At 32.0% G+C, this 15,218-nt stretch overlaps 1 protein-coding gene across 1 annotated transcript; it reads right to left on the bottom strand.

The window, feature by feature from the left end:
• On the bottom strand, positions 1-1,332 carry LOC109363373 (F-box protein At4g22390-like). The gene has a single exon (XM_019609620.1). It carries the CDS (start codon positions 1,269-1,271, stop codon positions 195-197), a length of 1,077 nt encoding a protein of 358 aa, XP_019465165.1. The 5' UTR covers positions 1,272-1,332; the 3' UTR covers positions 1-194.

Genomic DNA, 15,218 nt, shown 5'->3' with positions numbered 1-15,218 from the left:
TGAAGAAATGGAACATGGACAGATATAAAAGTATATAGGTAAGGTATCCAGCATCATACTTTTTACATCAAGTACTACTAAACAATGCTATCTGGCTATCTGGCTATCTGTTATCATGATACAAAATACTAATCAATCTCAAATGGACCTAACTACACAACTTATCAAGCATATACCACTCTTTGCAATTGATTTCATGTTTTGTTAAGTAAAACCAAGCTCCCTGTGTATTCGCACGCGGTGATCGCTCTACCTGGAATCCCGATATCTGTAACCTCCTGAGTGTTGGGATCTAAGGAATGCAGTGAGCTGAATTCTATACCAGACCAATTTGACCAATTCACAAAAACATTAGAACTTGTACTCACTCCAAATACATATCCTCCATCTGGCAAATGAACCTTGCCAATCTTAATCCACGATTCAGCCACACCATACTCTCTCATCATCCATATGTCACACCAACCATTACTACCTTGCAATGGTGGCACGCCATCGTAAAGTAACATGGAGAGACAACCTTCAATAACAGTAACTTCCATTCTTGAAAATGGTACCATAACCAATTTTCGCGGAAGCTTCATCTTCCCAAACTTCTCTTTCTCCACATCAAACTTCAATAGTAACACCTTACGGCCTTCTTGAGTACTATACTCTGCAATCCAATGCACATACCCATTTACAAAACACCGCGTGTCTGAAAACCTAACCAACCCTAATTCTTGTCGAATTGAGAAATCAATACCCCTCCAAGAACCCTCATTGAGGGAATAAATCTCCACCTGAAGATCAGGGTTAAACAACTTGATCAATTTGAAATCATTGTTCTTGGAATCAAACCCAAACCCAAGAGCCACAATGTCTTCAATTGGTGGAATTTGGAGTATAAGGTGTCTCCTAATAGAAGGGTTCCAGAGTATGATAGCTTGTTGAGGAAGGAACAATTTTTGGATGAGACAAACGACACCGTTAAGGGATTGGATAAAGAGGAACAAAGAAGAAAGAGCAACAGGAAATAGGGGTGGAAGTCTTGTAATTGTGGGGGAAGGAAAGGGATTGATATTGGTAAGGGACCATTGTGCAGATAAGGTGTTTGTAGAAATGCATAAGAGAAGTGAAGATGGGGAATTTTGAAGGTGTAAGGAGATAAAATAATCGCTTTGAATGAAACATTGCCATGATTTGGATACTAAAGTTAACCTCACTAGTGTGATTGGTGGGAGCTTCAGAAGAATTTGTTCCACCAGTGCTTGTGGAAGATACTCTGACATTGTTGCTGAATGGGTCAAAATGTGGTGAGTTTTGTTTTTTGTCTTAGATGGAGTTTCTTTTCTATGTGCTTTGTCTTCGAGACGGTTCTAGTGGTTCATGGTTTTGTATTGGTCCATGTCTTTATGCCAGCCCAAGTTGTTATGAACTTTTTTTTGTGGATTGGGATATCCTTTTTTTTATATAAATTTGGCCTAACCCAAAAACTTATTTGCAACTCTTCATAAAAAATGTCTTTTTATTTATTTAAATAATATAACATCTATGTATTGACAATATAAAAATTTATATATAATCAGTATATCATCTACTATTTATTTTTATTTAAAAGTCAATAATAACTAAAAATGAATAGTGAATGATGCACTAAAAGTGTAAAAACTTTTATATAGTCGGTATATATATTTTATTTTTATTTTTTAAATAGATATATGTGTTAACAAAAATATTATATTATGTAATAGAAAAAATGTATGTGCTGACAGTGTATGAATTTTATATATTGTCACTCTATCATCTATCATAATTGACTCTTCAAAAAATAATACAAATGAATTGTGGATGATCGATGTACCAACTATGTATAAATCTTTACTATGTGCATACATATTACATTATGTAATTAAACCAATACTAATATTTAATAATTGGTGAATTGTCTTAGTATTATAAATTATGTTTAGTTAAAAAACTTTTCTAAAAAAAGGTATGGTTTGTAAAAAACTTTTCTAAAAAAAGGTATGGTTTGTTTCCTAAATAGATGAAGTAACAGCTCAATTCACTTTTTTATATAACTCTATCAGTTCCTCATGACAAGTATCATCATCAAATATTAATTTTTTGATATTTTGGTTTATCAAATAGTAATTTGGTGAAGTTTTAGATCACTAGACAAACATCTTTTTAGTCATTCCATTTACTTTGCTCTCACTAAATGATGCAAATAATGAGATTAAAGAGAAACTTACACTATATTATGGACAGAATTGTTGAGAGAATGCAGATTGGTCTTGGTTTTCTGCTACAGGAAAGGAGATCAAGTGTGTGTGTGTTTCAGCAACTATAGTGTGAATAACTGAATATTATGCAAGTGTGTGTGTTAGGATTGGAGACTTTACAGAAATATAGGAGGATTTGGTGGAAAATACTTTGACATTGCTGCTGCATAAGAAATTAGATTAGGTTTAGTCAATCATAATATTATGAGTTTTGTCTAAATAGATCTACATCTAATGAATATATTACCGACTTTACTGTTGTATTATGGCTCACCTCTAGAAATAGATAGTTCCATACATAAGACCTAAAAGTTTTCCTTTGAATGATTTTGTCATTGACATGAAAAATCTGAGAAGCCCCTCACCCCCTCAAGTGATGCCCATAAACTTGTTTTCATGCACTCAATGAAATTTGAGAGGATACGCTTATTGTAACAGTAAGGTTGTTGTTTCGTGATTATTAAATCACAATTTAAATCCTAGAAATAGTCATGAGGATAAAGTTGTTTATATCTATCATTCTCTCCAGATTCTCATTAAGTATGAGGCTAGTGTAACAGCTGTTCTTTTTTATTATAGATCCGTAAGGTGAAATTCCCATGAAGAAAATCCAACCCATAGTATGAGATAAACCAAGATTATTTTCTCAACTTAAGGTTATGACTTCAGTGAGATTTATAATATAGGATTTTAGATTATTTACTAACAGACAAATGCATCAAATGGCACCATTTTAACCTATCAAAGTATCAGTTTTTATGAATGGTTCCACCCATAAAATTGTGGAACTAATTGCAATTTTTAAGGCATTTGTTTTTTAACTCCAACTCATCATACTTTGCTTAACCAGGCCTAACCATATTATCGAATGTGACAAGGAATTTTTAACTATATAGTGTAGAAGGTGATCATTTTCCTTTTCTAAACCATATACCTCATTCTCAATATGCTTATCAAATCTCAAATAAAAACTACACCAAAATAGCCCATTTATTGAAAAACTTATCAAAAAAGTAAACATTCTTATACAAGATTCAACATCAAATGATGAAAGAAAGAAAGAATCATATCAAGACTAGACCATAAATCCACTATCACTTATTTCCTTGTCTTGGTGCACATTAAAAGAAAATGACAATGATAAACAAACATCAAACAATAATAACATGCATGTGAAATTTCTCAATTGAAAAATTGATTAGGCCAAAACTGATTTTGAGGATTGACATCTCCAAATGGCAATGTCTCATCACCACTACTCAACAAATTGGTGAACCAGTTTTGCTTCTCCATAACATTCATGTCCATATGCAAATCTAAACCATGTCCATAACTACCCTCTACATTCTCTTCAATCTTGCCTACTACATGGGTCACCACATCCACACCTTCTACCATTTGAGCTTCTTTGACCCTTCTTAGTCAATGTTTTGATCTTTCGAGTAATGTCTTTCAAGTTCCGGTCAATCAACCAAGCAATGTCATTCAAATCAACCATACTTATATTGGGTAGAATTTTACCAACACTAAGGGTTTGTTTGGGAATTGAATTTTGGAGGAGGAGAAAGGAAAAGAGAAGGCTTGGGAGCCATCTACAAGTGTGTATTCATGGCTCCTAAGTCTTCTCTTTCCTTTCTTTTTCCTCCAAAATCCAACTCACAAACAAAGCCTAAGGAACTAAAACATGAGCTGAATTATCTCCTTCTCCATATTATTTTTCCTCTGCTTCTTCACTTGCTCTTTTGCTTCAGGATCCTCGGCCTCAAAAAGATATATTGGTTCACCATCTTCATGCTTTGCTCCAATTCCGGTATTCTACTCAACTTTGCTAGCACCCTTTCAACTCCCATTGGTGATGGCCAAATCTTAGGTTGAGGAGCATAGGGACTATAAACTATAGCTCATGCATCAATCCCACAAAGGGTGCTAAGTTCACCAACTCTCTTCATTAGACCCTTCTTCCTTTTTTTGTATGTTGCCTTCCTTGATCCATCAATGACTATGAAAGCAAGTTTCACTTTCTTCCTAGTTATGATGATGATATAAAACAGGAAGAACAATATGAAAATTGGAAAGGTTGCTTTCTTAGGCAACCAATCTCTTCTTTATATTGATCACTTCTCTTACTTGGGTATATGAGACATTCAATACCAAATATATGTTCTATAACGACAAGATGTTAAATTTAATTGCCCTTCTATCTAGGGGTGTTCGCGGTCCATTTGGATCGGTTTTTAAGCAAAAAATCATCCGATCCAAACGTATAATTAGTATGCGGTCCGGTCCGGTCTGGTCCATTTATATTAAGATGTCCGATCCAATCCGGTCCAAATATTATATGCGGTTTCGGTCCGGTTTGGATCGGTCTTTTTTTTTTAAATTAACATATAAATCTCTTCTATTTCAGCCTACAACACCAACAAGGAAGCAACCAGAATAGTGAAGAAATATTTAATTCTTTTAGTAGTAAGATTAGAAACATCAATATAGTCTAATGATCCAATCATTTTTAACAATTTCATGACCAAATCAATAAAAAAACAACGCATCAACAGAATTAAGGATTTTGCAGTGAACATTCAACATCTATCTAGTGATTCTGGAGGAATGAGGAAAAATTATATTCACTGACATCTTACTTTTCCTCATCACAATGGAGGAATTAGGGATTTAGGAATGAGAAATTAGAGATTCTGCAGTGCCACTGTCTATCTCGAATACTTTTGTAAAAATTAGGAGATACTTAGCAATATCGGTCTGGTCTGGATCGGTCTGGATCCCAGACGTGAAACCGAAGACCGGACTGGACCGATCGGTCCTTAAAGAATAAATCCAATACGATCCAAATAAATTCGGTTTTTGCGGTTTCAATCTACTTTGGATCGGTTTACGGTTTTTGTTTTGGACCGGTCTAGATTTGAACACACCTACTTCTATCCCAAGGGATATGGAATATTTTATGTTTAATGCCCTTCCATGAATGTAGGATAATAGAAAGAGAGATATATAGTATTTAAATTTGAACATTTTCTTTTTTAATACAATAAAATGGAACTAAAATTTTAAATGTTCAAATGCATCATTGATGAGCATAAATAATGGATATGAATATGATAGAATAAAAATCCGTGGAACGCTTTTTTTATTGACAATTTGTGCTAAGTTCATAAGGCTCGTCTAACAGTAGTTATTAGGCGGCACTATGTCAGAATATGTATTTAACAACAGTCATTTAATAGTTTTTCTTAGCACAACGACGTTAAATACAAGACGAAAGATAATTAACAACGTTTTTTTAAGCAAATGTTGTTAAATTTGATAGGCGGATATAGTTTTAATAGCGTTTGCTTCAACGAACGTTGTTGTATGTCTGACTAAGATATTCAACAGCACACTTCTAAGGAATGGCTGTTGATTTGAATTTATTCAACAATCCTGGTTTAAATGAGTATTGTTAAAGGTGACATATCAACAACGTTCATTACAATGAGCATTGTTAACACATACATTTAACAATCCTTGCTTTAATGAGCGAGGTTAAAAGCCATACATTAAAAAAAACGTTTGTTTAATTATTATATAATATGTATTTATGAAATTATTTAATTTTATTTTGAAATGTACAACTTGAGTAAATATTTATTCAAAATCACCAATCAATATTATTAAAATAGAATATTAAGGTGGGTAATTTGGCACAACAAAAACTCATATTTGATAAGTAAATTAATGTTATTTGATATTCCATTCTCAAAAGTACAAGTGATGAACAACTTTAAATTTTCATTTAAATATTAATTTTTTTTGCTAAAAAACATAATTTAAAACAAGACAATAAAACATATCAAACCTCTCATATCCATTCATCAACATAACATTACTTCATGATTATGGTTTAATAAATATAATATCATTGCTTAATAATATAACAATACAATTATGACAAAAATATATTTAGTTATTATTATGTATATATACATATTATATATATTTAGGAACTATGAGTCTAGGTATATACGGATATGGGTACCTTATTACTCAGATCCGGACTCTTCAACAGTGAGTTTCAAATTCTTCGATCCTAACTATCTGCGGGTCCAAAAGCAAGGACCCAGACCCGACCTGTTACGAATATTACCAGCGGGTACTAGGTGCTCATTGCCATCTCTATCCATATGACCAGAAGGTCAATGGTTCTATTCTTGTAAGTGACACTTGTTGAGATGGATAACTACACTCCAAAAATGATTAATTCCTTATCCAAATGGTAAGGAAATATCATTGGTAGTACAAAAAAATTAGTTATCTTATTTAATTTTTATATGTTTTCTAGTTTACTATTTTTTGCCAAATTTATAATTTTTCTGGTGTCAATATCATAGTCTACTCTAAAATATAATACTTTTATTATATGACTAATATTAAAGTGAATAATAATTTTTATGATATAATCATCCTCTAGCATGGCATAAATCGAACATTGGTTCTCATTTTTGTGTCTGGGGACAATTACAATTTTAAACATAAAGGATAATATATCTATATATTATCAGTTTAAAAATTTATATACACTTGATACCTTACTCATCAGTCATTTAAATTACTTTTCCTCAAGAACTAATAATAATTAAATAAGAATGATGTATGATACAATAACGAACTCACCTACTATGCATACATTTTTTCCTGTTAAACATAATTGGCAAAAACCAATTGGATCTCGGCCGGTTTAATTCATTTTAAAGCGATCAAACATGTGCATTTGGTTAAAAGTAGGGATGACAACAGGTATGGGTAGGCACGAATAATAGTTATTCACTATCCGTTTTAAAATAAGAGAACATTACCTATACCCGCTCATATCCGTATAGGTACCCGTGTGCGGATATTTGCAGGTATTTTTGGGTACCCGCGGGTACAATGGGTACCTGAGGGTTTCCTATATTATAAATAAACTTTTAATTTTTTTATTTTTATTATGTTTCAAATAAGATGAAACTTAATTATTTTTGTACATTTTGATTGAATATTTGGCAAAAATGCTAAATTTATTGGTGTTTTCTATTTGTGTGATTTTTTGTTCTCATTTCCTTAACAAAAAATATATATTTTCTTTGTAAAACATGTGTGTTTCTACACATGTAATAATATTTGTTGGGTGTTTCATCATCAAACTCAATAAAATATGTAAACAGAGTAAAAGGAAAAAATATACATAGTGTAATGAATGTTAGAATGATGTACTTTTTGTTTTAATTAAATATAATATATTAATCATATAAATAACGGGTATCTGCAGCCACTGGTACTATAATACATGTATCCGCCCGTATGTACTACGAGTATTTTTAAAAACCTGTTTATAATACTCGCGAGTACTCGTTTGTGACTCGTACCCGTACCTGTATAGGTTTTACCTGCAAGTAGCTACGGGTACGGATTTTTTTGCCATCCCTAATTAAAATACTTAATCATAATCGAAAAAGAGTTTCGTTCACGGCTAATAGACTCATCCTTTATAATTTTAATAACATTGTTTAAATGGTTGAACACCTAGAATTAATTAGGCAATATAGAGTGAGAAAAAGTATTGCTAATTGTGTTTGCTTCAAAAGTGAGCATATAATATTCTATAGAACATTTATTTATGCAAAAGTGCCTTAAGATTTTAATCCACAACACTTAATGATAAATGATCCTTAATGATAAAAAATATGAGTCTTGGAAAATTTGAATTTTTATTTTTTAAACTTGAAAAAAAAAAGATAATTTAAGGGGTATTTAGTTGCATGAATTTCTTTAGTACTTTCCTAAAATACGATATAAGACTCCACTAGATTTCTAAAAAAAATAAAAAAGTTAAGTGTTTAATTTCAGGGAATAATATTTGTTGGGAATGATAATTAGACACTCCGAAAAAGATTAATTTTTCACTCATAGCATAATACTTGGTTGTTATATTTAGTTGTTATGAATTATTTTAGTATGGTTTTTAAAAATATCTTTAATCTAACTGAGAGATAAGAAAGAGAAAGGTTTGAAAATCATTTCATCCTAAATTATTTTGACATTTTCATGGGATTTAATCTTTCTGCTTAAAAATAGAGAAATTAAACATTTTCATATCCTTCACAATTTCTTATCCTTGTGACATTACTTATACCAACGGTATTATTTCAACTCTTCTACGAAAAATGAAAATCACATTCCCAAGTTAGATTCCCATAAATTTCAAAATATTTCTTATATCAAATATAACTTCAATTTCTTAACTTAAATGTATTTTATATTTTAAGATTATATTCTTAATTTAAAAAAGCTATGCAGTATTATACTATGTTTTTTTGGTGTTAACAAGTGTATCTAATCTCTTTCGGAGTGTTTAACATGTCCCTCCCAACAAATGTCGCTCACAGAAATCAAACTCTTAACTTTTTAGTTATCCTGAAAATCTAACGAAACTTTTGATAATACTTACTAATGCTTTATGCATTCCATATGTATTATATGTTAATAAGTAGAGATGACATTGTAAATTATAATAATTAATTATTTAAGTCCTTTGCAAATTTAGATACTTGATCATCCTGAAATAAGTAGGGATTTTATTTTGAGAAAAAAATATCACTCATTTACTTTATGATAAAAGAACATATGTATTGATATTGTATGAGTTCTATGTAGTGTCATTTTCATTTACTCACTCACCATTCATATTCAACTATTATTAACCTTTTAAAAAAATAATCCAAATAAATAGTAAAAATGATATAATGATTATATATGAATCTTTATATACATAAATATTAGATTGTTACTTTATTTGTAAAACGAGCAAGTCATGGCCTATGTTATATCCATTTTTGATTTAATATGAGACACACTGCGATCTTAATCCGTTCAAATTTAAAGATGAAATGATTCAAGAATGAGCATGGTCGCTCATATTATTCATTCATTAAGTGTTAGTGCTGAGTGCTAAAAATATAATCTTTTTAAAAGTAAAAATACAATTTAAAATTGAAAGGACTAATCTAATGTATATTTTGATTAAGTGCACAAATCTAGATTATTAAATAGGATGTATCTTTGTAATTATTATACTTAATTAATGAATCTAAATTACATTTTTATCTAAATTCATGTACAGTTGACTATAAAATGTAAATGCATTTTAGAGGAGTCGGTAGTTTACTTTAATGTCCAATGTCATGTGCAGAGATTAAGAAGTAATTAATTGGTATAAAAATTTATTATATCTTGACTAAAATGGTTCCCTATTATATATTTTCCATACATTAATCATTTTGTACCATAAATTAAGAGTTATATCAGTTTAAAGATTTATATACAGTCATTACATTATCCATTATGTATTTGAATTATTTTTTTGAATAATCAATAATAATTAAATATGAATATAAGATGATACAAAAACAATATATAAAACTTGTATTAGTGAATACATATTTTTTTCTAAATTATATTCCAAACTCTCATAAATGTTTCCATTAAACATCGTGTATTAAAATTGAAGAGAATGAATACATTCAACTCAAAATTAATGCTATGACCACTACTGTAGTAGTGTAGTACAACTCTTTCATTTTCAACCTGTTGCGTTTTCAATATACATTACTCACTCTTTAAATATTTTCATTGATGAGGGATAAATTGGAATTGAAACAAAGAAAATGATAAACACTAGTATAATTGAAAGAATAAAAATTTATATAATAATATATGAGAAAAAATATATTTATTGATAGTATATAAGTTTTATACACTATAAATCATAATTTATATTTAATTATTATTAACTTTTCAAAAATGTAATACTATAAAATGTTGAATAATATACAAATTATCTATAAATCTTTACACTCACCGTTATTAAATATTATTACACTAATAAAATATTGATTTCTATAAAATGAAGATATAAAAAAGAATGCTAAAATATCATTCTTTTAAGGAACAAAAGTATCATTGTAGTTATCATTCATTTTAGCTCTCTCAATATTTCCATTAACAAGAGATAAATTGGAATTATAAAAATAGAAAATGATAGCATAATAGAAAGAAGAAGAAAAGTATAATAGAATATTATCATTCTTGTTAAAATAAGTGTGATTATGTTTTGTATAATCGATTATTTAATTAGTTTTTTCAGTTAGTTAAATTGAATTTTGTTAGCAGTTTTTTCTGTTTTGTGTTTTCTTATCTTTTTTATATTGTTATAATGTGATTGAGAAATAATGAGAAATATTTTTTTTTCTTTCTTCCTTCTTCAAGATTTTCTTCCTCATTCATGCATGGCTCCTATCATTTTAATATGGTATTAGTGCGTAATTATTTCTCTCGGTCGTTTCTGCTTATCATTCTTCAATTCTAAGATTTAACAAAGAATTATCATTCTCATTCACTGCTCTCAGAAAAGCTAGTATTCATGTTTTATGCTTCAATAGATGTTCCTTGGTAGGCCTTTACTCCAACTACTCTTGAAGATTCTTTAGAAAAAAGGCATTTTCTTTCTGTCCAAGTTTCTAGTTTGGTCTTGGGTTTATACATTCTTGCAACAAATATATTTTCTATTTTTCTCCCAATAAGCAGTATTCCTTCTTATATTTGTTGGAGAATGAAAGAAGTTGAATCAAGATGAAGAAGAATGTGGCAGAGGTCGAGAGAGACAAGCAAATTTAATGGAATTATGCAGCAATGAAAACTGAATAGAGAGAGATGTGTGTATTGACATATATTGATTGCAAATACAAATATACTATTTGTAGTATTTAGTTATTCAACTAGAAAAACTAACTTTCTAAAAACAAAATGAATTAACAAACTTCTAACACTCCCCCGTAATTCATGCACACTACAAACACACAACATTCATTAACCTTCTTAAGTCTCTAAACTTTTCTACTCTTAATGACTTAGTCATTATATCTGCAATTTGCACCTCTGTTTTGCAATGCTTCAAGTTTATCTTGCCTCTTCCAACTTGATCTCTTAGGAAATGATACTTCATCTCTATGTGTTTGCTTCTTCTGTGTGCAACATGATTCTTTGCTAGATTGATGGCAAAATTTTTATCTACTTGCAGTTCAACTGTGCCACTGAATCCAATCTTCCATTCCTCAAGCAGAGAAATCAACCAAAGAGTCTGGCAAGCTGCATGACAAGCTAAAATGTACTCAGCTTCACAAGTGGATAATGCTACCACTTCTTGTTTCTTGGAGCACCATGAGATAGGAGATCCATATAGCAAGAATACATAGCCCATAGTGCTTTTTCTTTCCAATAGATTACCACTCCAGTCAGAATCAGAGTATGCAATGAGTTGTAGCCTGACTTTTGTTGTCTGATTGGAGAATAGGATTCCAAAATCTTTGGTTCATCTTAAGTACCTTAGGATTCTTTTAGCTGCCACCATGTGTGGCTTCCTTGGATCATTCATAAACCTACTTACCAAGTCCACACTATATGAAATTTCAGGCCTGGTATGGCAGATGAACCTTAAGGCAACCAACCATCTGCCTATACAATGTGCTATCAATTGTAGGCTCATTGTCACCCTTGTCTAGTTTCAAATTCAACTTTGTTGGTGTCTCAGCAGCATTACAACTCAGCATGTTGAACTTACCCAGGACATCATGTATGTACTTTCTCTGGTACATGAAGATTCCTTCCTCAACCTATTTGAATTCCATGCCAAGAAAGTATGCCAACCTTCCCATATCACTCATCTCGAATTCTAATTTTAGCCTTACTTTCACTTCTTCAATACCTCCTGAGTTGTTACCTGTGATGAGCAAATCATCTACATATAAGCATATGATTAGAGTATCAAGATTGCTCATGGTCTTGATGTACACTTTATGCTCTACATCACACTTCTTGAACCTTGAGCTTGAGAAAAAGGCATCAATCCTCTTATTCCAAGCTCTTGGTGCTTGCCTTAAGTCATACAAAGCTTTCCTCAACTTGTAGACTTTGTTCTCACTGCCTTCTATCACAAATCCTGGAGGCTGATGGACATATACCTTCTCTTCAAGGGGTATATTTAGAAATACAGATTTCACATCTAGTTGTCACATCTCCCAATTGTTCTTGCTTGCTAAGGCCACTATTAGTCTATCTATTTCTAATCTTGCAACTAGTTCAAAGACCTGTGAGAAATCAATCCCCTCCTTCTGCATAAAGCCTTTTGCAACAAATCTGGCTTTGTGTTTTGCAGTGGTGCCATTAGGATTTACTTTAGTCTTGAAAACCCATTTTACTGCTATGGGTTTCTTGTTTGTTGGAGGTTGTACTAATTCCCATGTTTGGTTCTTGTTAATTGATCTCAGTTCCTCCTGCATTGCCTCTTTCCATACTTTGTTGTTTACTGCTTCTTCAATAAAGATAGGCTCTGCATATGCAACTAGAGCAATGAATTCCACTAATTCTCCTTCACTATTAACAATATCATCAAGTGATATTAGACATTCTCTGAGTCTGGCAGGTAGGTTTCTCCTCCTTGTAGGCCTTCCTTCATCATTTCTATTAGTTGGTGTCTCTAATTGAGGCTCAACTTCACTCACTGTTTGAGGCTCTTCATCACTATGATCATTGTCCTTCCAATCAAGGGAAATTTGAGCATTAGATGTAGGCCATTGTCTTTCTTCTTTCCAGGAGCTTGACTCAACAAAGTGATGTAAACCCATTGGGACATAACATCATTGAAGACCCTTTACATGGCTTAGGAGGACCTATGACTAGAGCTAAGACCAAAAAGGCCCAAGAAGCACTTCGGCAACTCATATTTTCTACCATGGAAACAAGTGCAAATGGGACCAAGAATGAAGAGAAGGCTTTAATTTGCATAAGTCTTAATGAAGAGCTCAAGGAAGGCCACGACCTAAGGGAGGATCCACCTTGATCTCTTTAGTTCTTACATTAGTAATTAGGACCTTAAATAAGTGGGAATTGTCTTAAACCCACACTAGTTTAGGATTTTTATTTATCATGTCTTTAAATTAATGTCATTTTATTACATTTGTTTTAATTAAGGTTCATGTCATTTTATTACATTTGTTTTAATTAAGGTTCATCAATATGTCTTGTAGTCGTGTGGACTTGATGAAAGCTTGGAGGGAAAAGATGGAGCCAAAGAGATTCCACATGGCTAGAATCAAGGAGGACCAAGTCCACACGACTATCTCCACAAGATAAGGATCTCCTAATCTAATTTTCAAACAAGCAAATCCAGGAAGCCCAAGTCCACACGACTATCTCCACAAGATAAGGATCTCCTAATCTAATTTTCAAACAAGCAAATCAAAAGGAGAACCAAATTATATCATCAATATGAAGATAATGAAAGATATTATGTCAACCACTCATCAAGGCAATCTCAAATCAAATCTACCATCACCATTCGTCCAACACATGAAGAATGGATTGAGATTAGATATGATTAGTTTATCTTTTCATGCCTTTTGATTATGGCAATGCAAAACCGAATTCCTCTCTCTATATGTATGACCCGAATGCACAAGGAATAAAGTAGATTGAATTTTATTGTGAATAACCATTGTTAGTGAGTTTTCTCCTAGCTTCTTGGTTGAGTCAAGAACCCTTGTTCTTATCAAGAGTATCATACTCTTGTGGCGAACTTCACAAGGCTTATCAAACATTCCATTGTTTGTGGCGTCATTCCATTCCCTAAACCTTTTCCATATTCTCAAATCCACGATAAACACCAACACCCAAACCGTGAGCAAACATTCCCTTTTCATACAAACCGAAACCATCCATATACACACAAACAACCATCATTCCAATTCACATCATTACAAACTGTGCATCACTTTCATTCCATTCTACAATCACTTCATCAATTCTCAACAAATTGCAAGGCAACCGAGGCTAATCAAAGTACAAATACTCAAAGCAATCAAATAAGTTCTAACAAAGTCAATCATCAATCAACAAAGAGGACTTTCACAAGAAACGATCCTATAACAAAGACAATCCACAAAGAGGTTGTCATCACAAAGTGCACATCTCTGCTGAACATTACTTGATTTGTTGTTGGATTGAGCAACTTGTATGAGCCAGTGGGATGATAACCAACAAAGACCATTGCTTCACTATTATCATCTAGTTTTTTTCTTCTTTGATCAGGAATGTGCTTGTAGCATATGGATCTAAAGATCTTGAAGTGCCTCATTAATGGTTTAACATTTGTCCATACCTCTTCGGGAACCTTAAAAGCAATTCTCTTTGTTGGACAATGATTCAATACATATGCTGCTATAGTTGCAGCCTCTCCCCACAGGCTTTGTGGCAAGTCTCTGCTCCTTAGCATGCTTCTAACCATGTTTAGAATGGTTCTATTTCTTCTTTCAGCCACCCTATTATGTTGAGGAGTATATGGGGCTGTGACTTCATGTATGATCCTATTCTCCTTGCAGAAAACCTCAAAATCTTTGGAAGTATATTCACCTCCTCCATCTGTCCTCAAGATTTTGATTGATTTCTCAAATTGTTTCTCAACCATGCTCTTAAAGTATCTGAATGTTGCATACACATCACCTTTTGCTTTGATCAAATACAACCACAATTTTCTACTATAATCATCAACTAGTATCATGAAGTATCTATTTCCACCTAGAGAAGGAACCTCAAGTGGTCCACATACATCTGAGTATATTATGTGTAATAGATTGTTGGTTCTTGATGGATTGAATGTGTTGAAAGATGATCTAGGTTGCTTACTAATTAGACAACTATCACATACTTCCTTGGGCATATGTATTGTATGCAGGCCAAATACCATTTCTTTGTTCTTCATGAGACTTAGATCCTTAAAGTTAAGTGACCAAGTCTCATGTGCCACAACCATGCATTATTGGACAGAATCTCCATATTAAAGTATTGAGACTCAATTCCATTTAGATTTAC

This window comes from Lupinus angustifolius, chromosome LG13 (assembly GCF_001865875.1).
Source record: "Lupinus angustifolius cultivar Tanjil chromosome LG13, LupAngTanjil_v1.0, whole genome shotgun sequence".
In the NCBI taxonomy this organism is placed as follows: Eukaryota; Viridiplantae; Streptophyta; class Magnoliopsida; order Fabales; family Fabaceae; genus Lupinus; species Lupinus angustifolius.
The sequence above is the reverse complement of the archived record's forward strand: the minus strand, read 5'-3'. Positions and strand labels throughout refer to the sequence as shown.

Excerpts from the sequence above, each read along its gene's own strand:
- LOC109363373 (XM_019609620.1), bottom strand. The coding sequence starts at position 1,271 with ATGTCAGAGTATCTTCCACAAGCACTGGTGGAACAAATTCTTCTGAAG.